The sequence below is a fragment of the Mesocricetus auratus genome, unplaced genomic scaffold (genome assembly GCF_017639785.1).
Source record: "Mesocricetus auratus isolate SY011 unplaced genomic scaffold, BCM_Maur_2.0 Super-Scaffold_100007, whole genome shotgun sequence".
In the NCBI taxonomy this organism is placed as follows: domain Eukaryota; kingdom Metazoa; phylum Chordata; class Mammalia; order Rodentia; family Cricetidae; genus Mesocricetus; species Mesocricetus auratus.
In genome coordinates this window covers 31,555,615-31,580,937 of record NW_024429191.1, presented here as the reverse complement: position 1 = coordinate 31,580,937, position 25,323 = coordinate 31,555,615, and the positions used below count along the sequence as shown (strand labels likewise).

Here is a 25,323-nt window from a genome sequence, read left to right as displayed (position 1 = left end):
CAAACTAAGATAGTTCCCCTGGAAAATTGGAAGCAGCTCACAGGCCTACCCACAAAAGGTTCTTGCCATCTTGTGGTTGTTCTGTGTAACTGCACTCATCCTAGATCTGGGCCAGGTGGGGCTGAAAGAATGGGCATAATTTCCAGGCCACAAAGAGAAAGGACAAAGTGGTTAGCCAGGCCAGTTCAAGTACAGCCATTTTCTGGTTGTGGTGTGTGACCATGGACTTACCCTCTGTTTACAGATAACTCTCTTCACTATTCCTAGGAGGAAAAAGAAATGCATTCGGTACTTACCCGGAGAAGGCCGCTGCCCCAGCCCCGTTCCTTCCGATGACAGTGCTCTAGGCTGTCCCCGGTCCCCAGCTCCCCAGGACTCACCCTCATATCTTCTGCTGCCCCACTTCCCCACAGAACTGCTTGCTAGCCCCGTGGAGCCAGCACCGACATTCTCAGGTCGCTCTGTAGCTCTTACTCTTCCAGCCCCTGTGTCCCCAAAGACCCTCCACAGCACCTTCCAGAATACACAAGTACAGCAACAGGAATCTCAGAGACAGGCAGCCTAGCATGCACAGGACACCTGGCTTGCTTCAGGGGCCCAGACCTAACTCAAGAGGAGACAACAAGACCAGATCACATGGAACCAGCTAAGGGTCTTTAAGGTGCTGAAGATTCCAAAGGCTGCTACTATTCCCTGAACTGGAGGCCATCCATTGAAGTGGTGGGGATCAGATCTGTGTGGCCTATATGTCTCAGTAAGGGCATCCTGGTTCCTACGGCAGCCACTTCTTGCTAGTGGATGCCCCTACTGTCTTTTGGTTTTTGTTTTTTTGTTGTTGTTGCAGGTCAGATGGGCTGGATTGAGTTCCAGCTGCCTTCTCTACAAAGCTTCTCTTGCCCTCTACCACGCCTTCCTCATGCCAATACTTCTTGGACCAACAATATCTGGTTTATCACACAAGATGACTTTGTGGTTGGTGACCAATCACAAAAGTCTAATAACGCTTCTCTCTTGAGCTGAGAAGTTCTGTTTACAAACAACAGCTGCTGTTCCTAAGCTGGGCCAGAGGATGCTTCTATGTTCTCAGGAGCTTGCAGGAGGAAATAGGATAGATAAAGCTTAAGGCCCTTCCAACCTGGGCAACAAAATAACACCGACCCTAGCTACTGGTGGACAGTACTCAGCTTTAATTAGAATGACTTGGAAATCTTTCCTGAGAAACTCACCAGCCTTAGAAACGACAGTCAATAAAATGAAGTTGGCCTAAGTCCAGTGTGCGCCCTTCCCAGTTCCATTTCCAGCTCATCTATGTCAGCGGAGTCATAGCTCCTGGGCAGCTGTGAGAGGGCAAACCCCCCAGCCCCTGGAGCCCATATTTAAGCATTTGGAACTGGCCAGCTTCAGTTTCTCTATAGGGCTGCAGGAAGGAATATATCTGTTACAACTAAAGCAAGGAGTCCATAAACCTCTTGTGGGCATGGTTCTTTGCCACATTCTAGAAACCCTTTTTGAGCCAAACTTAACCTTGAGCCTTGAAAAACAAGTTTTTTTTGTTTTACTTTTTTTTCTTTACTGTATATAGCCTGAATCCAAAGAAAAGGGTTTATCCATGTATTCTGTACACTTAAAAAAAAAAGCCTTTTGTTTCTATTTTAGCCACTGGTTTCTCAATCCAAAGATCATGTTTCTAGTGTAGTGTTATAGGCATTGAAAAGACTGGCAGAGTGTGGTGGTGCACACCTAAAATCCCAGTATTTGGGAAGTAAAAGAGGTGGGTCTCTTTGAGTTCCAGCACAGCCAGAGTTCTATGGAGAGACTTTGTCTCAAAAAGGAAACAAACTGATGTAGTAGCCAAAATATTTTTGTATTAATGCATTATCATAGAAGGACTTTTTTAAACAAGAGAATAAAGATACTTTTTACTGGGTTTTTTTTCCAAAGCCTGACTGAGTAGTAAGCTGTTTCTACCTAATTAACATTGCCTACCTAATGTTCCTTTTCTTAGCTGTCACAAAACATGGAGTGTATTCCCTAGTATGTACAAAGATCCCAAGATTGCCAAGCTACAAAAACCAAAAATCACTATCAGAATCTCCTTATAGGGGCTTGGTCCTGATCACCACGGCTGAGCTCACTTTCCAAGCTCTACTCTTAATTCTTTGACACTACAACCAAGGCAGATCAGCCTTCTCCCTAGTACCCCGGTGCACTAATGAGCTGGCAGCTGCCATCCAGACACAACAGTCCAACCTGAAATGTATTCAGGATCTGCTTTCCTCTAAGGGCAGAGAGAAAAGATACCCATGTTTATTTTAAGGAAAATAAGGAATCCAAGTCTTATACCTACACAGACTTAAGATTTATAATGTATGGGTGCTTTATCTGCATGTATGCCTTTATGCCAGAAGAGGGCACCAGACCCCACTCTATGATTGCTGGGAATTGAGTCAGGCAGGACCTCTGGAAGAGCAGCCAGTGTGCTCTTAACCCCTCTCTCCAGCTTTCTGCACAGATTTAACAGCACTCTATTCTTACAAGGGCTGCCTGTTGAAATACTTTGAAGTATTTTCTCTAATGAAGTCAGAGTGACCAAACTTTTTTACATGCATGCCCCACCATGTTAAAGTATACTGTGCTGCTAACTTCTAGAGCTCTTACCATGAATGTAAATGGTACCAATACCACCTCGGGTTAACCTTTAGAAAATGAATTTTCGCCGGGCAGTGGTGGCGCACGCCTTTAATCCCAGCACTCGGGAGGCGGAGGCAGGCGGATCTCTGTGAGTTCGAGGCCGGGCTGGACCGACAGCCTCCAAAACAATACCAAAAAAAAAAAAAAAAAAAGAAAATGAATTTTCAAGGACAGCCGTCAGACCATTATGCTGCATTGCAGCTTTCAGTTCACAGAACATTCTTTAGAATTACATCCCAAAGTATTTATGTAGACCACTGGACATTGCAATCTTGACTTCTCCCTCTTTCCTCTTTTTGGGAGGATTAGACGCCCCCCCCCCATTTTAAAGAATTCTACTCTGGTTGTGGGCCTAGTTTTTTTGTTTTTGTTTTTAACTACATTATTAAACAGGTTAGGGTACACTGAGTACATGAACTTTCCTAAACTTACCAGGGCTTTTGGTCCTGTAAACCCAGTACTTGGGAGGTGAACATAAGAAGAAAAGATAGAATTGGAAACTAGGCTTGGCTACATAAGGGAGGGCCAGACAGACATGCTAAGAGGAAGCTCTTCAGGCTTTCGGAGTTTAACAAGTCTGTAATACCAACACTTCACAGGATTCAAAGTTCAAGGCCAGCTTCAGGTACAGTGAAACCCTACCTCAAAATAAAAAGTACAGCTGGCTCATTGAGTAAAGAAAAGTTTGCTGCCAAGGTTGGTGATGTGAGCTTAATTTGGTTAGAAATGATTCTCCCAAGTTGTCTTCAGACCTTCCTAGGTGTTTGCACACACATACACAATTATAGATACCATAAAATAAAAGCAGACAAACCAAACAACTGTCAGGAGTTTGCAGCATTAAAAAAAGCACTGCATTGTAGATAGCAGCTATGTACTCTGTACAGGTACAGATCTAATCCAACACATTCTTCAGTCCTACCTGGCCATCATCAAACTGCAAACACCTTCCCCTTTGCTGACAAAAGGCAGTTTCCTAATTAAGCCTGAAGGCTGGTCAAGAGCCTTGATGTTCTTGGTTCCTGAGCTGGGGATATAGCTGTTGGTAGAGTGCTTGCCTGACATATCCCTGGGTTCAAATAACAAGGCTATGAGCAATTTCCCCTCATTGTCATTCTGTGCCTAGCTCATGTACCTCATGGGGTTTCTCACTTCTGATCCTTATACAGGAATACATGGAACAGTGTTGCTAAGTAAAGGTAGGTCCTGCCTGCCATCAGTGGCCTCCAAATCCTGGATCAGCTACCATAAAAAAACATACAGAAAGGATACTGTTTTTCAACTTGTCAAGTACCACTTCAGGACAATGCTTTAAAAAAAGTGGTGCCGCACACCTTTAATCCTGGCACTTAGGAGGTGGAGGCAGATCTCTCTTGAGTTTGAGGCCAGCAGGGTCTACAGAGTGAGTTCCAGAACAACCAGAGCTACACAGAGAACCAAAGTAAGAGTAGAAATCATGATGAGACTATTGCGCATATAGAGTTCACCTCCTTGGAAGTTTGATACAAGCCAATAACATATATTGAAACTTAGACAAGATCAAGAAAAATTAAGTTACAGCTTTCAAAAGGTCAAGGAGAGACCCCATCTTTGACATACAGATAATGATGTTCCTGATCAGCCATTCTCATAATTCCTGGGCTTACTAATTCACAAAGCAACAATGAAGCCAGGTGACGTAAACCCCCACCCCCTCATTGTAGCCACTGGCAATGCTGGGTTAAGACTATGTCCATGAGTTGAAGATCAGCCTGGGCCACACAGGACTTGGTATGTGCCCCTCCTTGACCCAAAAAAGGCTCTTTTCCCTAGATATCAGCAAGAACTTTAGCCAAGACTTGGGTTTTTCCTCACACAAGCAGAGTTCCTGGGTAAATGTGTTTATTATAGTAATAACTGACAAGTGAAACACTCCAGCTATCACTGAACTGGTGTTACCCTCCCTCCTCACTGAACCAGCACAATGGGGGAAAAAACTGTTTCTTGAGAATAATCACAGGGGACAAAGCTTTTTCTAAAAGGATTCCAGATAAACAACTCATACTTTCTGGCGTCTTATTCTCACATATATTTTAAGTGTGTGTGTGGATGCTTTTGTGCCATGCATGCCAGTCGGGTTTTCTCCTTCCATCTTGTGAGTTCCTGGGATAGTTCAAACTCAGGTCATCAGGCTTGGCAGCAAGTGCTTTTACCTACTCCGACACCTCAGACACTGTATTTTGTTGTTTTTTGAGACAAGGTTTCTGTATATAGTCCTGGCTGTCCTGGAATTCACTGTAGACCAGGCTGGCCTCAAACTCAAGAGATCTACCTGCCTTTGCCTTTTATCACCACCATCCAGCTATATTTTTATATTTTAACAAAGGCTGAAGTTACATTTCAAGTTCAAATGTAAATGCTATCTTACACACAAAGAACCAATCTGAAACAAGATTATGACATGTATTCTATCTGTGTAGAAAACAAATGGGGCCAGGCCGTGGTGGTGCATGCCTGTAATCTCAGCACTCAGGAGGCAGAGGCAGGCGGATCTCTGTGAGTTCGAGGCCGGGCTGGACAGACAGCCTCCAAAGCAATACAGAAAAACCTTGTCTCATAAAACCAAAAAAACAAAAAACAAATGGGAACGTAGCTTAGATGCAGAACACTTAGCATGTACAAGGACCTAGGCATAATCATTTTAAGTAAAAACCTTTCTACCATAAAGGGGAGGCTAGAAATAGTGGTTAAGCAGTTATATGTCTTAAGAACTAAGCAAAGGAGGGCTGGAGAGATGGCTCAGCAGTTAAGAGCACTGGCTGCTCTTCCAGAGGTCCTGAGTTCAATTCCCAGGAGCCATCACAACCATCTATAATGAGATCTGGTGCCCTCTTCTGGCCTGCAGGGACACATACAGGCAGAATGCTGTACACATAATCTTTTTTTAAAAAAGATTTTATTATGTATACAGCACTTCATGTATGTCTGCAAGCCAGAAGAGAGCATCAGATCTCATTACAGATGGTTGTGAGCCACCATGTGGTTGATGGGAATTGAACTCAGGACCTCTGGAAGAGCAGCAGTGCTCTTAACCTCTGAGCCATCTCTCCAGCCCAAATAAATCTTTAAAAAAAAAAAAAAAGCAAAGCTTTAAAGGGGGCACACCACCTACTTAGTCTGACAACTTGAGCTTGATCCCTGGGTCACACGGGTGACAGGAGAGAACTGATTCCCACAAGTCACTACCTAAGAATCTCTTCAATTAAAAAAATAACTTGGGACTGGAGAGATGGCTCGGTGGTTAACAGCATTGACTGCTCTTCCAGAGTTCCTGAGTTCAATTCCCAGCACCCACATGGCAGCTTACTGTAACTCCAGTTCCAGGGGATGTGACACCTTTACACCAATGCACAATACATCTAAATAAATTAAAAAAAAAATAACCAAACTTATCCAGGCAGTGGTGGCATGTGCCTTTAGCCCTAGCACTTGGGAGGCAGAGGCAGGGGGATCTCTGAGTTTGAGACCAGCCTGGTCTACAAGAGCTAGTTCCAGTACAACCTCCAAAGCCACACAGAACCCCTGTCTCAAAAATAAAAATAAACAACCAAAAAAACAAAAACAAAAAAACCCAAAACCCACTAAAAGCAAACTTAATTTAAGTGAAGAGACACATTTACATCCACAAAAGCAACTGTTTACTACCTATTGTATTACTTTTTATTGAAACGCATCTTGCATTTAGTAAGGCTGTTTTCTGGGTTTTGCAGTACACTTTAATGTTAAAGATTAAATTATTTTTTACATGCAAGTAGTGTCTTTCCCCAAGTGGGAACAATGATGATTAAAAAGATGACATACCACATGAAGTAAGTGTCTTTTTTAATTGAAAAGCAAAGAAAATATCTAGTTACAGCCCCTCCAAAACCAAACTGGGTAGAGTAAACTACATATCTAGCAACATATTAAAAATTAAAGAAGAAAAAACAAGTCCTCAGATCTAATTAAGAGAGCCCAACTGTGTACAAGTTTACCAGCAGCAGAGAGGCTGAAAGATATCCTAATCCTGACAACCCCATTCACAACATTAACTTCAAGTTGCTGTGTTCCAGTTTCCGACTCCATGAACAAAGATCATGTTTTGTTAATTCTATTTCAGCATACTTCTCATAAGTTGTTTTATTTACAATGCCAACTTAGAAAGGCTCACTGAAATTAACTGGACAATGAACTAGGCAGAAATTGCTTTACAGAAAGAGGGAAAGCCCAAAATGCCACTTTCCACAGAGAACCCAAAGTTCAGCTTTATTCAGAGTAATGAGAAAAACAAAACAAAAAACAAAACAAAAAAAAAAACCTTCTGCTCATAGAAGAAACTCAGCCATAGGTCAGATCTGTACTGGAACTACACATGCAATGAGGACAAGGCTGTGTTTGTCTACTGTTTTCTAATATTAACAATTATAAACAAAGCAGTGCAACTAGCATTTAGAACAACCCTTCTAGTGTTACAGCGTCAGGCACAGTATTTTCACTTCTCTTCACACCACTGGTTCTCTTTGCGTACCTAGAAGAGACAGACAAGGAAGTACCTTTAGTGGTCTTTTGTGAGATGGCTAAGCACTACCTATACTATACCATCAGTAACCTATGTGATGTGACTTGGTGATTTCCACTGTAAATCATCAAACAGCACATACAACAGGGAACTCTAGACCCACTCTCCAAGCTAGTAAACAAACTAAACTCATCCACTCTTGTACTATCAGGCTCCACTTTCTAAGCCAACTGTTTATGGCCTATACAAATGTCCTAGGTAAAAATCTACAATCCAGTAATGGAGAACTCCTTTGGGGCTGGAGGTGGCTCAGCAGTTAAGAGCACTGGCTGCTCTTTCAGAGGTCCTGAATTCCAATTCCCAGCACCCACATGGTGGTTAACAAAGATCTGTAATCCTTCTGGTGTGTATGAAGACAGAGCACCCATATACACAACATGCATAAATAAATAAATAAATAAATATTTAAAAAATAGTATTAGGCTGGACATGACTCAGAGGTTAAGAATCCTGTTTTCATTTAGTTCCTACCCTTCAACCACCTGTAACTAAACTCCAGGGGATTTGATTCAGTCCTCTGGCCACCATGCTCACACACATGAATAAAAATTAAAGACTTCAAGGACAGTACCATCTAAGTACTTAGATTCAGAGACATATGAGCAGTATATGAGACACATTATCCCTCTGTATCAAGACTTTTGTTAATGTTACAAGGTTTTCTTTGTATTCTCAGACAAGGTTTCTCTACATAACCCTGGATGCCTGTAGCTCACTCATAGCCTTCCTCAGCCTCCCAGGTGCTGGGATCAAAGGCATGCACCACATCTGGCTGGTGTCAAGGCACTTTAAAAGGCATCCTAGGTAAGCTGTAGCCCTAGCCCAAGACCTCATGATAGGTACCCTTTTTTTTTATCATGTTACTGGGTTCCAGTTTCTCTTTAAAAAAAAGTAATCAAAAATAGGCTGTGTGATACCTACCTGGGCCTCTTCTTCTTCAGTAAAGTCGTTTTTTATATTGAAGGTTTTACGAATCTCCTCAGGAGTTTTCCCTTTAATCATATTGGCCACAGTCTTGCACGTGACATCAAGCAAACCTTTGATGTCTAAGTAGTTTGCAGCCTGTAAATGACAGTTAGTCTTTAGTCATGTGTACTGAATCATCCAGTGATTAACAAGCTACAAATTGAGCTTAAAATGATACATCTTTTTTTTTTTTTTTTTCGAGACAGGGTTTCTCTGTGGTTTTGGAGGCTGTCCCGGAACTAGCTCTTGTAGACCAGGCTGGCCTCGAACTCAGAGATCCGCCTGCCTCTGCCTCCCAAGTGCTGGGATTAAAGGCATGCGCCACCAACGCCCGGCTAAAATGATACATCTTTTAATGAAATTCTCTATTCTTTAATATTACTTTCAATTTAACTTCACCTTTTACTAGCTTTCCTCTGATATACTGCTTTACCTTTATCCCAGATTTTAATTGTTTTATCTCAATTTGGTTAAAAATACTAATTTATGCCAGACATTGGTGATGCACACCTTTAATCCCAGCACGCGGGAGGCAGAGGCAGGCGAGTTCGAAGCCAGCATGGTCTACAGAGCGAGTTCCAGGGCAACCTCCAAAACAATACAGAGAAACCCTGTCTCAAAAAACCAAAACAAACAAACAAAAAATACTAATTTAAATGTTTTCTTTGCCTTATAAATAACTAGGAAACTGATAAATTTTCAAATATTTGCAAATTTTTTTCCAGATTTTATTTTGAAGCAAAGTCTCACTATGTAGCCCTGAATGTCCTAACACTTGCTATGCAGACTAGGCTGGTCTCAAACTCAACCTGCCTCTGCCTCCTATATGTTGGAATTAAAGGTGTGCACTATTACACCAAGCTTTAAACATTTTTTATGTTTCTACCACTGAGGTCAGAAAACCAACTTTCTATAACTTGAATACTTTTAAATCTAAGACTTTTATGTCCCAGAACTTGGTTTACCTTGACAAGAATTTATATGGCCAATTAAAACAAACTGTTCAGTAGTGTTCCTGAACTGATTTTCTGTCCACTTGTTATAATTACTGAGAAACAATATTGGAGTTTCTATGACTGTACAATTGTGTATTGACCTTAGTGTTTCACTACTTTTTCACTTTTTAAAGTTCTGCTTCTAGGTGTATATAACAATCAATCCCCTTATCTTTATGAAACAATCTTCTTTAGCTACAAAATATAACCATTTCAGCTTTCTTTTGTATTAGCATATTCTTTTCCATCTTTAATTCTAAGTGTGCCTGTTTACTTAAAATGATTTGCACAGACAGCAAGAGTTTTACTTTATCTGACCTAACATTTCTACCTCTCAAAAGTACTTGGTTCATTTACATTTAATGTAACTAGTAACATATAACATTACATGAGTCCAGAGACTATCCACACCTGATGATCAATGCACTTAGCAAATTCAACCCTTTAATAGTGAAGGCTGTGCCAACAGAACTACCTTATACATTAACATACCAGAATAAGTTCAAAAAGTGTTCCTTGGTCAACTTTCAGGAATTCTTGGTCCCAAACAGGAATATCATCTGTCCGCTTTTCTTTGTTCTCATCATCCTCAGGAGGAGGAGGGTCATCCTTGTGATGGGTGCACCACTGAATGACCTACAACAACAAATTCTTCAGGCATTCTGTTATAAGACTTTCAGTTTAATGCTGGGAACATCAACCCTACTCTGGGATAAGAACTAGCTAAAGTTAAAGAGTTAACTTTTAAAAATAAAGTTTATTTATTGTGTGCACACACAGGAAGGTTTGACAACTGGGCAGAAATTGGGTCTTTTCTCCCACCACATAGATTCACAGATCACGCCGGGCGTTGGTGGCGCACGCCTTTAATCCCAGCACTCGGGAGGCAGAAACAGGCGGATCTTTGTGAGTTCGAGACCAGCCTGGTCTATAAGAGCTAGCTCCAGGACAGCCTCCAAAGCCACAGAGAAACCCTGTCTCGAAAAACCAAAAAAAATAAAATAAAATAAAACATAGATTCACAGATCAAACTCAGACCATCAGGCTTGACATTAAGAGGCATCATCTACACTAAGAAATCTGGTTGGTCCTAAACTTGCTAGTTGCTGCCAATTACCTTGTACTCCTGATCCTCCTAACACTACCCCATATCCCCAAGGCTGGGATTACAGGCACAACTACCAAATCCTTTCAAAAGGCAAAACGAAGCTTGGATAACCTTTTTAACTTTCAAAGATGAAAGATCTTACTAGATGTAACCAAATCATTCATAGCAATATAACTGACTCTGTTAAAAACAAAAAACCAGTAGAGGGACCAGATGCTTGAGGCACACCTATAATCCCAGGAGTTGGAAGAATAAGGCAGGAGGAATCTGAGTTCCATGCCAGCTTGAGAGATACAGCAAGACCTGTCTCAAAAGCACAAAACAATAAACTCTCCACAAACCAAGAGGCTGGATAGATGACTCAGAGATTAAAAGCATTTGCTGCATATGCATAAAAATCTTTAAAAAAAAAAATCAGAGGGGTTGGCGATATTGCTCAGTAGTTAAGAGCACCTTGACGCTAGTCCAGAGGACATGAGTTCAATTCCCAGAACTCACATGGTAGCCCACAACCATCTGTAACTCCAATTCTAGGAGATTTGATGCCCTTTTCTGGTCTGTTCAGGAAGTAAGCATGCATATACAAGAAGGCAAAACACCTATATACATATATACTAAAAATAAAATGCAGGGCTGGGGAGATCAGTAAGTCTGCTTGCTGAACAAGCTTAAGGACCAATGTTGAATTCTCAGCATCTACATAAAAAAGATGAAACAGCATGCATTTGCAACCCCTATTGCTTGTGGTGAGTGGGGTGGGGTGGGAAGTTTGTTGGTTACCAGTCTAGCTCAAGATTCAAGACACAAGTAATACATCAGTACACCTGATGTCCTTCTCTGGCTTCATTCAGGTAGACATCCAAAACACATGTATGCACACAAACAAAACCACATACAAACAAAACCAAATTACTAATTTACACAAGGAAACAATGGAAAGACCAAAAGCTAAGTTCACTAAGAGGTACGGTGGCACATGCCTGCAATTCTAGCATCCACAAGGCAGCAGCAGTAGGATTGCTTCCAATTTCAAGTCCAGCCTGCGCTATCAAGCAAGACCCCATCTTAAAAAACAAAACCAAGCCTGGTAGTGGTGGTGCACACCTTTAATCCCAGCACTTAAGAGGCAGAGGCAGACAGATCCCTGAGTTCGAGGCTAGCCTACAAAGGAAGTTCTAGTCTACAAAAATGAGTTCCAGGACACACAGGGCTACACAGAGAAACTGTCTCAAAAACAACAACAAAACAAAGAAAACAACAAAATCTGCCACAAATGATCTTACCTGGGCTGGTGATGTAGCTCAGTATCAGAACATTCAGTAAGCATGTTCAAGACCCTAAATTCAATCTCCAACACCAAAATAAGAAAAACAAAAATAATCACTTACCTTTTTTAGAATTGCTGCATTAACATTTGGTAAAGGAACAGGATCATCATCTCCCTCATCATCCATTCCCAAATCTAAGAAAACCAGGAAAAAGAAGCCATTATTGAGTCTCAACTCCATAACAACTTAGTTATGGATTTGTAATAAAACACCAAAAGCAAGTTGGAAAGAACTGAAGCATGCAGGAACTGAAGAAGCCATTGTTTACTGGCTTGCTCAGTCAGCTTTCTTTTTCCTTTTTTTTCCAGACAGGGTTTCCCTATGTAACAGCCCAAGGCATCCTGGAACTAGCTCTATAGACTAGGCTAGCCTGCTCCAAAATGCTGGCTTAATGGGTTTTCTTATACAACTCAGAACTACCTGCCTGGAGGTGAGACAAATCCACACTGGGTCGCCCCTACTACCACCACCAACGGTCAATCTGGTGGGAGCATTTTCCCAATTGAGGTACCTTTTTACAAATGCCTCTAGCTTGTGTCAAGTTGACATAAAACTATCTAGCATGGATGGGCATGGGGGCACATACCTGCCGCTGATTTAATGAAGTATGGATAAATGAGAAACAATCTGGAAAAGCTGGATCCTAGTCTCCTTTTTAAAAATATGAGCCAAATCTTTTATTTATTTCTTATATTTGAAGTACTCTTTGGGGATATCCCTGGCCGGAGATTCTTTGCCACAGTCCTTAGCCACTACACAACTGCAGTCAACAACTTTACAAGGTCCCCCTCTCCATCAATTTACACAACTGTCTGTAACTCTAGTCAGAGCAGAATCTGATGTTCTCTCCTGGCCTCTTTAGTGACTGCATGCACAGGGTGTACATCAATACATGTAGGCAAAACACTTACATAAAGAAACATTTATATCCTGGAAATCAAACAAGAAGTAAAAGGTCAATCTTTAGGTACTGCAAATCTAGATGAAAACCAAAATTGACACGGCACTTGAGTTGAGTACAAAGCACTCACTAAGGTCCTTTACAAGTTTCAGAAGAGTGTAAGAGCAGATCATTTCCTCTCTCCTAATACCTCTAAGATTTGTCCTAGACCACTGCCCACCTTAGAATAAACAAAGACAAAAAGCAAAGCCTCAAGTTTCATATATAAACATCACCCCCCCCAACAAATACTCTTAAGAGAAACCATACACTATAAAATTTTCCTTTGGGAAACAGATATTGCTATTGAAAGACAACATAAAATACTATCTTTGTTTAAATACAAAACTATTTGGAAGAAGGCCTAAGTAATAATAAAGTCCTGATGGCTACAAAAAATTGCTTCCCTAGTATTTAGATGAGTTGTGTTTTTCTTTAGGACCATATATGAAAGCAGCAAAACACATTCCTTTTCATGTACTTCTGACAGACACCTGTATCTGACACAACATCTTAGAGACTTGAACATATAAGCCAATCCATGTGTACACATAAAGATTTTCACTTCTGAATATCCTGAATTTAAGAGTTTCATTTTGCTCTTTAAAGTCACATGGAACTCTAACCAGACACTGTAAATACAAAACAAAAATAAGCAGTCAAATTCAAAGAATTCCAGATCTTAAGAAGCTAGAATCCTATAAGCTACAGGTACTTAAAATGAAACTATGAAGCTTTGAGCCCAAAGGGACATATAGGGAAAGAAGCCTTTAACTACTGCTATCAATCTACTTCTGAGATCAAAGCTAGTCTGTAAAAGTTTCTAGTCAACTAATGCTCTTAAAATTGGCAAATGCTTCTTTGAAGCAGCACAGGACAGATCAGCATGTCAAGCAACCACTAAGATGAAGTAAATACTTCCATCACCAAAACAAGTATTTAGGAAGCAAGTCTGCTGTCAGTTATTCACCTACCTTTACAGAGACACTGAGATCACTTTCTCCTTATTGTGATCAGTCCATATTTCTTCATTCAACAGATACTTAATAAACCATGACTAAAGGATATACACCAAGGAGTTTACAAACTTAATAGAAGGGATCTACAACATTCGTTACCAGAATATAGGACTTCATGTGCCACATGACATGCAACAATTACCAAAGAAAATGTGTTCACAGCTTCTATTTTAAAAATAAAAGGCTAGAGAGATGGCTCAGCAGTTAAGAACACTGACTGCTCTCCCAGAGGACTTGGGTTCAACTCCCTGCACCCACATGGCAGCTCACAACTGTCTATAATTTCTGTTCCATGAGACCCAACATCCTCACAGACATACATGAAAGCAAAACACCAAAAAGTCACTAACAAAGAAGACATACCCTGTGCAATCAGCTTAAGTCCCCTACCTCAGGTGAAGAGTACTTGTCTATGCACAAGCCTTGGGGTTCAGTCCCCAGTAGTGCAAAGGGAAGAAAAAGCACCCTACCTCCACTAGATATGCAACCCAGCAAGCACTCCAGCCACCTAGAGATGTTTCCTCTTCCCTTGAGGGAATCTCCAACACAATTCAAGTTCAAAGTCATTTTCAATTCTATTCCTCTCAAATTCATTCATATCTTTACCAGTTACAGTATTACAATTTTACCCCATCTAGACAAACAGCTACTAAAAATTATATGTAGGCTGGGTAGTGGCAACTCACATCTTTAATCTCAGAACTTAAGAGGCAGAGGCAGGCAGATCTCTGAGTTTGAGGCCAGTCTGGTCTACAAAGCAAGCTCCAGGAAAGTCAGAGCTGTTACACATAGGAACTCTATCTTAAAATACAAAAACAAGGGGCTGGAGAGATGGCTCAGTGGTTAAGAACATTGGCTGCTCTTCCAGAGGACCAGGGTTCAATTCCCAGCACCCACATGACAGCTCACAACTGTCAGTAACTCGTTTCAAGTGATCTGATACCTTTATACAGACATACATAAATGCACATGAAATCAAAATAAATTATTAAAAAAACAAAACAAAACCTCTGCATTTTATTTATTTTATGAGGGTGGGTGTTTGTCTGCATGTGTCTGTGTACCACCTGAATATCTGGTGCCTGTGGAGGCCAGAGAGGTGGTGGGAATTGAACATGAGTCCTCTAGAGGAGCAGCCAGTTCTTTTAATCACTGAAGCATCTCTCTAGCCACTCAGTTCTCTTTTTGATTTTTAGATTTTTTAGTTATGTGGGGGTTGTGCTTGTGTAAATGCTGTCCCTGCAGAGGCCAAAAGAGAGTGCAGATCCCCTGGAACTGGAGTTACAAGCAATTATAAGATGTCTGATGTAGGGGTTGAAAACCAAACTGGTCTTTTGCAAGAGCAGCAAGCGCTCTTAACCACTGAGATGTTGGGGCTGGAGAGGTGGCTCAGAGGTTACGAGCACTGGCTGCTCTTCCAGAGGTCCTGAGTTCAATTCCCAGCAACCATGTGATGGCTCACAAACATCTGTAATGAGATCTGGTGCCCTCTTCTGGCATGTAGATATACATGCAGGCAGAACACTGCATAATAAATCTTAAAACAAAACAAAACACACTGAGATGGCTGGATGTTGGTGGCGCACGCCTTTAATCCCAGCACGCAGGAAGCAGAGGCAGGCGGATCTCTGTGAGTTCAAGACCAGCCTGGTCTACCAAGCGAGTTCCAGGACAGGCTCCAAAACAATACAGAGAAAACCTGTCTCAAAAAAAACAAAAACAAACAAACAAAAAAAAACCCACACACTGAGATGTCTTTTCAGTCCCTCAATTCTCCTTTTATTGAGACAGGGTTTCTCTGCGGTTTTGGAGGCTGTCCTGGAACTAGCTCTTGTAGACCAGGCTAGTCTCAAACTCATAGAGATCCCCCTGCCTCTGCCTCCCTAGTGCTGGGACTAAACGAGTGTGCTACCACCACCCGGCTCAATTTTCCTTTTTTGAGGACAGGTCTCATGAAGGTTAGGCTGGCCTTAAACCTTCTATGTAACAGATGCTGACTTTGATCTTCTGTGCTTAATTTTCCTTAACAATCCATCTACTTTACTTCAGCATAATCATGGTCTCTAGTACCACACACTATAGTCTTTCTAAAACATAGAATGACACCAGTCAAGCTGTCCCTGCAGCACCACATAGCATACAACTTCACTAATGCACTACGTGTCCTAAGTGACTGTTCTAAATTTAGTATCTGGCACCCTTTCTAGCTTGTAAATTCTGTAAGAAACAGACCATGTTTAAACTTTTCACCAGTTTTAATAGCTAGAGTTTATATATAACTCCCACACCCATTCCGGGTCCTGCCTCAACCTCCCAAGTGCTAACATTATAGACATGGGCCACTACACCTGCATTTATAAGTTGCAGACCTTTCCTATGCAAAACCCTAGGACTTCTAAGTAATAAAGAATATTATTTCTCCCATCAATTTTAAACACTGGTGTTTACGTTTCCTATATATACTATCACTATTAACTAGTAACTTTTCAAAGTTTCAGGATCTATTGTCTTATCCTACCTTTGTTCAACCACACAAATGTGTTGCAGCAGTTTCAACAGGACAAGTAACAAAAAGGAAAGCTTGTTTGAAAAATAAAGACACCTTGGATAAAGTGTGCTTGCTATGCAAGCCTGACTACCTGATTCAATGATCCTCAAATTCACAACAAAGAGAGAACAAAGTTGTCCTGAGATATGCGCATACACCCACAATAGAGATGCATAATAAAAATTAAATGCAGGGGCCGGGGGAGACGGATCAGTAGTTATGAGCACTTGTTACTTTTACAGAGGACCTGGATTTGTTTGGTTCCCAGTTCCCACATCTAGCAGCTCCAGTTCCAGGGGATCCCATGCCCTCTTCTGTCCTCTGCATGAACATGGTGCACAACACATATACAGGCAAAACAGCCATACACAGAAAAATAATTGTGAAAAATGAAATACAGATTCTTCGGGTGTAGACTCAAAAAAAAAGTCTTCAACAGCATTGACAACAGACTCACTTCCTTTAATAGCAGTTCTATTTAGCTGTCATGCAGCAATATTACCCTTTCCAAATGCTTTGATTTTTATTAGGAAAAACAAAGATTTGTACATCCAATTTATTTTAAACAGAAATGGACTACTATAGCCAGACATGGTCCTAGCACTCAGAAGTCAAAGGCAAGTGTTCTGAGTTTGAAGCCTGCATGGTCTATAGAGCTAGCTCCAGAATAGCCAGGACTACAGAGAAGCCCTGTCTTGAAAAACTAACAAAAAAACATGAAGAAAGAAAAAAAGAAGCCAGGCGGTGGTGGCACACTCCTTTAGTTCCAGCACTCAGGAGGCAGAGGCAGGCGGATTCTCTGTGAGTTCGAGGCCAGCCTGGTCTACAAGAGCTAGTTCCAGGACAGTCTCCAAAGCCACAGAGAAACCTTGTCTCAAAAAACCGAAAAAGAAAAAAAGAAACAGACCACTGTCTTGTACTCCAAGCCCCATTAGGACCACCAAGATGGCTTAGTGGGTAGAAGTACTTGCTATTCAACTTAAGAAGCTGGATGTCACCAGACGGTGGTGGCACGGGCCTTTATTTCTAACACTGGGGAGCAGAGGCAGGAGGATCTCTGTGAATTTGAGGCTAACCTGGTCTACAGAGTGAGTTACAGGACAGCCTGGGCTACACAGAGAAGCCCTGTCTGGAAAAACAAAACAAAACAAAAAAACCTGGATGTCAAGGCTTATATATGTAATCTCAGCACTCTTCTGGCAAGGAGGTAAGGACGTGCATTGCAGCAGCAGAAGAGACCCAGCCTCAAAATGGACTGCAAAGATGGCTTTAGTGGTCAGGAGTGTGTACTGACTGCTCTTGTAGCAGACCCAGCTCAGTTCCTAGCACCATACTAGGCAGCTCACAAGCACCTGTTAACTCCAGCTCCAGCAGAATCCAATGTCTCTGGTATTCCAAGCACTTGCAAACTTGTGTATATATCTAAATACACACATAATAAACAATAAAACCTTAAAAAACAACAATGTAGACAGGTACAATAATAGTGTACACCTTTAATTCTTGCTCATGGGAGGCAGAGACAGGTAGATATTCCTGAATTCAAGGTCAGCCTGGTTGACAGAAAGTTTTCCAGGACAGCCAGGGCTATGTAGAAAAAGCAAAAACACAACAAATACCAACAAGGTGGAGTAGGGGAGGTGAAAGAAGAAAACTGACTCCTAAAATACATTATCAGGTATGACATGGCATGCCTGCACACACAATTGTTTGTGAGACAGGGTCTCACTATGTAGGCTTGGCTGGCCTAGAACTCAGAGATTCCCCTGCCTCTGCTAAGTGCTGGAATTAAAAGTGTGAGCCATCATGCCTAGCAAATCTTAAAAACAAAAAAACCAACCAACACTTTAATAATTTATGGTTTTATTCATACAATGCAGAAAGGAAGCTACTTTTTTCACTCTCAAGCTTGTAACTGGCTCAAGTAAACCTAATACTTGCAGGTTATATAATACCATCCTAAGTTACACTCCCCACTTTTTCACACCAAAATTTCATAAAGTTACCTTCCAGCATGGTCTTGATGGTCACAGATTGTTTGGCAATTTCTACATCAACTTCAAATATCTCTCCATCAGAACTCTGCAACTTGATCGAAGGCATCTAAAAAAGATGCATTGAATTAAGAAATGTAAGTTATTAATTACACAAGACATTTCGTCAACTAGTCTGTCAGGAAGCTGTAACCAGAGCTACTGTACAGTTCTAAGTTCTTCACAAATCAGTCTATAATTGTTTTTATTTTTTTTAAAAATTCCCAAGTACAGCTCCTTAAACATCAGCCTTAAGTCCACTTAAAGGCAGTGCTGAATTTACAACTGGTATTAAGAGGTATCTGTGACATTTATAATATATGTAGGTATGCATATAGCTCAGCAGCATGCAGAGGTAGAGAACAACTTTCAGGAGGCACTTCTCTCCACTATGTGGGTTCCAAGGACCAAGCTTACGTTATCAGGCCTGGCAGCCATTTGTTAACCCCTCAAAAATTGTAAGATATATGCTTTCTATGTTCCTTTATGCTCCCACTGAGAAATTACTCAATATGAAAAATTAACTGTCACAATTAACTACCTACAAACCTGAGTGAAGTCGGTCCAAAGTAAACAAAGTTATCAAATAAAAGTAAATTTCTTACAGTGAAATCTATCAGTGAAAAACAAATTACTACAAAGAGTAGACTAGGAAATGCTCACTTATAAACAAATGCAAGACTACACACAAGAAAATAAAAGACAAATAAGCAGATGTCAATGTGATCCCTAAAGCCCACAAAGAGCTTAAACTTAGAAGAGTCCTTTTTAATTTTTCATTACCTACTGTTCAGGTGTCCAAGTTTGAGATCTTCTGGCTAAGTCCCTACAGTAAAAAAAAGAATCTGCTTCAAAAATTCATTTTAAAGCCGGGCAGTGGTGGCACATGCCTTTAGTTCCAGCACTCAGGAGGCAGAGGTAGGTGGATCTCTGTGAGTTTGAGACCAGCCTGGTCTACAAGAGTCTAGTTCCATGACAGCCTCCAAAGCCACAGAGAAACCCTGTCTCGAAAAAGAAAGAAAAAAATTCATTTTAAGTCAGGTATGGTGACACACACCTTTAATTCTTAACTCAAGAGGCAGAGGCAGGCAGATAGATCTTTGAGTCTGAAGCCAGCCTGATCTAAATAATGAATTCCAGGTCAGTCAAGGCTACATAGAAAGACTTTGTCTCAGAAACAACAAAACAAGAACAAAATGTATTTAAGTCATAGTGGTACATGCCTGTAAAAGTACTTGAAGCCGGGCGGTGGTGGCGCACACCTTTAATCCCAGAACTTGGGAAGCAGAGGCAGGGGGATCTGTGAGTTCGAGGCCAGCCCGCTCTACAGATCGAGTTCCAGGACAGCCTCCAAAACAATACAGAGAAACCCTATCTCGAGGGGAAGGGAAGAAAAAAAAAAAGTACGAGGCTAGCCTGGGCTTCATGAATGAGACCTTGTCTTAAAAACTAAACTCAACAGTCAATAAACCCAAAGACCGCATTGACTCAGATAAAATATGAGCCACTAGGAAAAATATAATTCATATATAAAAAAATTAAGCAACCTAAAACTCCTAACATACTTGAATTTGAGGGAAAAATCAAAAAACCAAACAAAAGCAAATATAAAACTAAAAGCTCTTAAGCCTGAAATTTCTTATCATCTTCAGATTTCTCCCATTTCTCCAAAAAGGATTAATCCAAGACCTCTTTAAAATTCACATGCAACTTTTTGGGGTTTTTTTGGGGGAGGGGTTGTTTTTTGAACCAGGGTTCCTCCATGTAGCCCTGGCTGTCCTGGAACTTGCTCTGTAGACATCGAGAGTCTTGAACTCAGAGATCCACCTGTTTCTGCCCCCAGTGCAGAGACTAAAGGTATGCACCAAGATAGCCTCACAGGCAACTCTTAAAGTCTGTGATTTTGAGATAGACAATCCTTCAATGTTACTATATACTAACTTTAGGTACCTCTGAAGCCTTCTGATCTAGGTTGTATTAAGAAACAATGTGAATTTTCACAAAAGCACAGGGTTTGGCATTTAAAATAATTACTGCACCCATTTTAGCATCATACACTTAAGACTCAACACATCTCTTAAAACTGTCTTAAATTCATCTTTCCTCAGACACTTGTCCCTATCCCTCAAGCAAACAAGCTAGGGCAGGGACGAGCTAAATCACGTTTTACAATCATCCACTAAAATACCCAACTCTCCCTCACCCATGGTTAGAGAATCAGATTTCACTTTTCCAGTCACAAACATGTCTGCTTCTCCATGTTACTCAGTGCTTGCCAATAATGCAGAACAGAGAAGCCCAGAGCAGCAGACCTTCCCTACGATAAGGCAACAATACAGTTAACAGTGAAGGGAAGCTAGTTTTTCACAGCAAAACATTACTTTCTTTTTATAGTCCCCAATACTGTAATGAACACTCCAGAACAAGTCTAACTACGTAGTTGATAGAATTACTTTAACACCAATACCATTCCATATTTCCTTGAAATAATCCACAATAACTAAAGATGTGCTTAGTCATAGTCAAATTCAGGTATTAGGTTGCTTGTGCGGGAGCCAGGATCTTATTAAGTGACGGGGAGACAATCGGTTAATCTGTAATTCAATGCACTCTGTAATCCTAGACTTAACTTTCGGTGTTGTGTCGGAATTAAGTGCAAATTTTTCAAGTAATAATAATGCATGAGATTACGATTTGACATGCTTTCAAAAAAAAAAAGCCCTTCAGTTTTCTAACTCCTGGACTTGGAAATTAAACAACCTAATCTAGTACAGCAGACTACAGCAGACTTTAAAAACAAACCTGTTTTAAGTGACTCGAAATTCTGACACTTGTTATTAGACTGCAGGATGGAAGGGACTGCATTGTTCTATGCCACAAACACATTCTACTGTGACATTCTGAAGAAAAACTGCAAGTCCCCAAACCTGAGGACTCCATTTAAAAAAAAAGTGAACCAAAGGGCAGATGTCACACTATCTCTTTAAAGAACCCAGGCACCTCAAGTTTAGGAGTCGAAAGCTCCTAAAAGACACACCTCCAGAGACTGCGGGACACGACAAAACAACACGCAAAGAAACATCGAGTCTGTACCTGCAGTTTCGGTGGTAGAAGCAGCAGAAGACCAAAGGGGAGCTAGTGGCGCCAGATACAGGCGAAAGAGGGAGCCAAAAACCGAGCCGACTAACGACGACCGCCACCACCTGGGCGGCCAGGGACCCCCCCCCCAAGCCCCGCCGCCACCCGCCCTGGAGCGCGGGGCAGCAAACCTGTCGCCCAGGCAGGCCGGGCCGAAGCCTGGGCCTTGCAGCCGCGTTCGAGCCCGACTGACGCCGCCCTCAGAGGAACAGGCTCGTCACAGGGCTCGGCTCACACTCCTCGGGCGAGCGCCGTGAGGACGCGCGGCCCGAGGAGGCCTGACTCGGCCGACTCGCGCCTTCCGCGGTCCGGGGTCGGCAACGGGCCCCACAGCGCCTCGGGCTACGCCAGGCCGAGTCGCCGCCGCCTCGTGCAGGCCACAGGCACCTCGGATCTCCAACACCGCCCCCCCTCCAGGGACCACGTCCCGGCCCAGCTCGCGGGCAGCTACTCACAGTGCTCGGCGAGGCTGACGGGCAGCGCTCCGACACGATGAGAAATACCGAAGACAAGGCCACTACAGCAACGCCTCGCGGCGGCCAGCTTTTATAGGAGCGGGAAGCGGGCGCCGAGGCCCCCGGGCTCGTGACGTCACACAGCCGGCCGGGCTGACCGTTGAGATCGCCTGACTGCAGGCGGAGGGCGGCGCGCCAGACCCTGAGCGCTGCAGAGGTCTGCGGGAGAGATGCTGAGGGACTTCGGGTGGAGGGGCGGCTAGGCAGAGGAGGGGCTTCCGCCTTACTCCTCTGCCCTCAAGAGCGCCATGCTCTCCTTCAGTGCGGACGCCGGCACGGGCTGGGGTACCAACGCGACCCGAAGGGTCTTTCAGGCAGGGGCTGTCTTAAACTGCATGAAGGAGCCCAGTCCTGGAAAGCCTGGAAACAACAGACTGCAAAAGCGGCTGTGGGGATGTGTGTGTTTCACTTCAAAGATTCACCTCGTTACTCTCCTGATAACCCAAAGAAGTGAGGTTGTGTTCGCCCACCAGGGATTCGGGAATTGAACCTTACTCCACCGATGCTAATTTTTTTTTTTAATCTCACGGCATGTTGAGACAAGAACTCGGGATACTCCTGACTTAGTACACCTTGTCTGTTTGATTGTTAAAAAAAAGAAAATGGGGGGGGAGAGGTGGTTTCTTGTTGCTGTTGTTTTATGAGACAGGGTCTCATGTAGTACAGGGTGGCTACACATTTACTGTGTAGACCAAATTGTTCTAAAACGCATTATCTTCCACCCCGTGCTCTGGAATTGCAGGCCTGAAGTGTTTTGTTTTGAGACAGGTCTTGCTACATAGACCAGGCTGCTGGCCTCCCAAGTGACAGCGCTGGGATTACAGGCTTGCACTACCCTGTTGGGTATTTTTAACATTTATTTCCTACCCTCGACCTCTGAAGAGCCTTCCAAACCCCAAATAGCCATTGTATTCATGAAGCTCCAAGCCTAGAAAACGAAAACATCGACATAGCGGTGAGAATACATTCTTTGGGTAACCACGCGCTCGACCCCGTAGGTGAGGCCAGTGCTGGGATCCAATAATGACCCGGGACAGTTGAGCGCAGCCTGAACAGACTGTGCTGTGTGAGCAGCTCAGAGAAGGCTGCGATAAGGTCGCTAGGATGAAACAGCTTTGCAGAAAAGAGGGAGAGGCCGAAAAGCACCCATCTGGCCCCACCCCAGTCAGGAACTGTGCAATTGGCGGCTCGCCCTGCCCTGCTGTGTCTAGGGAGCATCACTGTCCCCACCGAGGCGCCTGGCTCACCTAGCCAAGAGCACGTGATGGTATTCCAGACACCACAAAGACAAAAGACACTTCCACACAGGGCCTCCTAAAGAAACCAGAGACCACAGTTTCTCTAGGACAAGACTGGGCAGAGAGGTCAAGCAATGGCTTGGGTTACCAGGTCTTTGTCTGCGGGCTATGGTATCCAGTATCTGCCAGGTGCCACTGCTGATGACAGAAGATGAAAGATCCCCAGTTCTCAGGCTTTCTCTCTGCGCACTGCCTGCCCTTCATAGCTCCTGCTTTGGGCCTCCTAGGAAAGGGGTCGCTGGAGAGCCTCTCTTCCACATGGTGGGCGTCTCAAGCAGTACTGGGTGGGCAGTGCTGGGCCATACAGCTAGCCTAAGAACCCAGCACAGGGCTTGGCACAAAATAGGTATATGTTTTTTCTAGATGTATGAGAGCCTCTGATATTAGAATTACCAAGAGATAAATAAATGGAACTTACCAGACAGTGGTGGCGCATGCCTTTAATCCCAGAACTCAGAGGCAGACAGATCTCTGTGAGTTCGAGGCTAGCCTGGTCTACAAAGCAAGTTCCAGGACAGGCTCCAAAGCTACACAGAGAAACCCTGTCTCAAAAAATCAAACCAGGACTGGAGAGATGGCCCAGGGGTTAAGAGCACTGGTTGTTCTTCCAGAAGTCCTGAGTTCAATTCCCAGCAACCACATGATATCTCACAACCATGAGATCTGGTGCCCTCTTTTTTTTTTTTTTTTTTAGGAGACAGGGTTTCTCTGTATTGTTTTGGAGGCTGTTGGTCCAGCCTGGCCTCGAACTCACAGCGATCCTCCTGCCTCTGCCTCCCGAGTGCTGGGATTAAAGGCCTGGCCTGGTGCCCTCTTCTTGGTTGCAAGGATACATGCAGGAAGAACACTGTATGCATAATAAATGAAAATCTTTAAAAGCAAAACAACAAAAAGAAATCAAACAAAGCAGCTGGGGCGAAAGTTTTGTGATTTTTATATTTTTTCTGCTGTTTGGATATGGATTCACAGGAATGTATCACATTAATTTTTCCCTGCAATGAATTAGACACAGCAGTACAGTTCTTCCACTACAGTCTATTGAAAGTCTACTCCCTGGGTCTAGAGATGTGGTTCAGTGGGTAATGTGCTTGCCCGGCATGCACAAAGCCCTGGGTTTGATTCCCAACACCCCCATAAACTGTGAGATGGCACATTTCTGTAATCCCAGCACTCAGGAGGTGGAGGCAGGAGAATCAGTTCAAGGTCATCCTCTGCACTTAGTGAGTTCAAGGGTAGCCTGGTCTACATAATTTTGGGTCATCCAGTGCTATATAGCAAGAACCTTAATTTAAAAATGTTTTTAAGTGAATAAGAAAATAATTAATTGGCTCACTGTAAGGAAAGGCAGCTGGGTTCACTTTCAGTGTACTTAATCTAACCTGGGAGCAGGTTTTTCAGCCTTTAAAACTATTTCAGGTGCTTCATAAGCTTAGAGTAAGTGGATAAACTTCTGTAATAGGGCATTGGTGATAATGCATTGTCAGTAAGGAGCCAGTAGCATTTATCATAACAGATTGATTCAGTATCACACTTTTTGAATCAACCCTGCCTTCCCTTAAAACCTCCACTCAAAAGCCAGTATGGCTGCAGGGTTTAGGGTGTAGGCTCAAATGATGCATTTTCACCTAGCTTATTAATTGACATTCTAGATTAGAACTGACTCCAGTGTGTGTGTGTGCCAAAATTAGCTCTGAGGAGGCTAAGGTGTCATTCTTCATTCTCTCCATATACATGTAATCAAAACTCCTTGTTTGGCCAGGCCTGATGATACACATGGAACCCTAGCACTCAGGAGGAGAGGCAGGAGAATCAGGAGTTTGGGGCCAAGTTTGAATTACATAATGAGTTTTAGAGCAACCTGAGTACACACAAAGACTGCCTTGAAAATAACAACAAACCTTTTGCTAGAGAGGAAGGAAAGAAAACTGACGAGGTACTTTCTCAGCAGAGCTGAGGCTCCAACAGGCATATCTGACAACCCAGAACACAGCCCCAACTGTCCAGTGCCACAGACAGGTTCTGACATAACACCTGTTTCCCGGAATACAACCTTTGGGCAAAATGAGAGCCTGGGAGTCAGGCAAGGCCCTTGGAAAAAATGCATTTGTTTTTAATACGTTGTTTCTGGAGATGATCTGCCTTAGTGA

The 25,323-nt window shown here is 42.7% G+C and overlaps 2 protein-coding genes across 9 annotated transcripts in view; one reads left to right on the top strand and one right to left on the bottom strand.

Annotated features, from left to right (window-relative positions):
- Window positions 1–1,940, top strand: part of Tcf7 (transcription factor 7) — a 28,884-nt gene extending 26,944 nt beyond the window's left edge. For 2 of the 6 annotated variants that reach the window (XM_013111637.3, XM_013111635.3), the window contains one exon: window positions 268–1,940. In XM_013111637.3, coding sequence (XP_012967091.1) covers window positions 268–565 — 298 coding nt within the window. In that variant the 3' untranslated portion in view covers window positions 566–1,940. Of the gene's footprint in view, window positions 1–244 lie in introns of all 6 variants that reach the window. The other 4 variants (XM_013111638.3, XM_013111639.3, XM_013111640.3 and 1 more) reach the window with 2 other exon arrangements.
- A 4,427-nt stretch (window positions 1,941–6,367) lies between these two features.
- On the bottom strand, window positions 6,368–21,972 carry Skp1 (S-phase kinase associated protein 1). 3 transcript variants are annotated; one of them, XM_040748606.1, is made up of 7 exons: window positions 21,819–21,923; window positions 19,009–19,051; window positions 18,199–18,295; window positions 11,746–11,819; window positions 9,742–9,885; window positions 8,210–8,350; window positions 6,368–7,237 (listed from the first exon to the last, which is right to left on the bottom strand). In XM_040748606.1, exons 3-7 carry the CDS (start codon window positions 18,293–18,295, stop codon window positions 7,202–7,204), a joined length of 492 nt encoding a protein of 163 aa, XP_040604540.1. In that variant the 5' UTR covers window positions 19,009–19,051; window positions 21,819–21,923; the 3' UTR covers window positions 6,368–7,201. The 3 variants fall into 3 exon arrangements, with proteins under 3 accessions (XP_040604540.1, XP_040604538.1, XP_040604541.1); XM_040748604.1 differs by lacking the exon at window positions 19,009–19,051 and having other exon boundaries at window positions 21,819–21,972; XM_040748607.1 differs by lacking the exons at window positions 19,009–19,051; window positions 21,819–21,923 and adding an exon at window positions 21,319–21,432.
- Window positions 21,973–25,323: the final 3,351 nt, after the last annotated feature.

Excerpts from the sequence above, each read along its gene's own strand:
- Skp1 (XM_040748604.1), bottom strand. The coding sequence starts at position 18,295 with ATGCCTTCGATCAAGTTGCAGAGTTCTGATGGAGAGATATTTGAAGTT. Across the intron at positions 11,820-18,198 it reads CATCAAGACCATGCTGGAAG|ATTTGGGAATGGATGATGAG; the intron begins GTAACTTTATGA and ends TGGTTTTCTTAG. Across the intron at positions 7,238-8,209 it reads CTGAAGAAGAAGAGGCCCAG|GTACGCAAAGAGAACCAGTG; the intron begins GTAGGTATCACA and ends TGTCTCTTCTAG.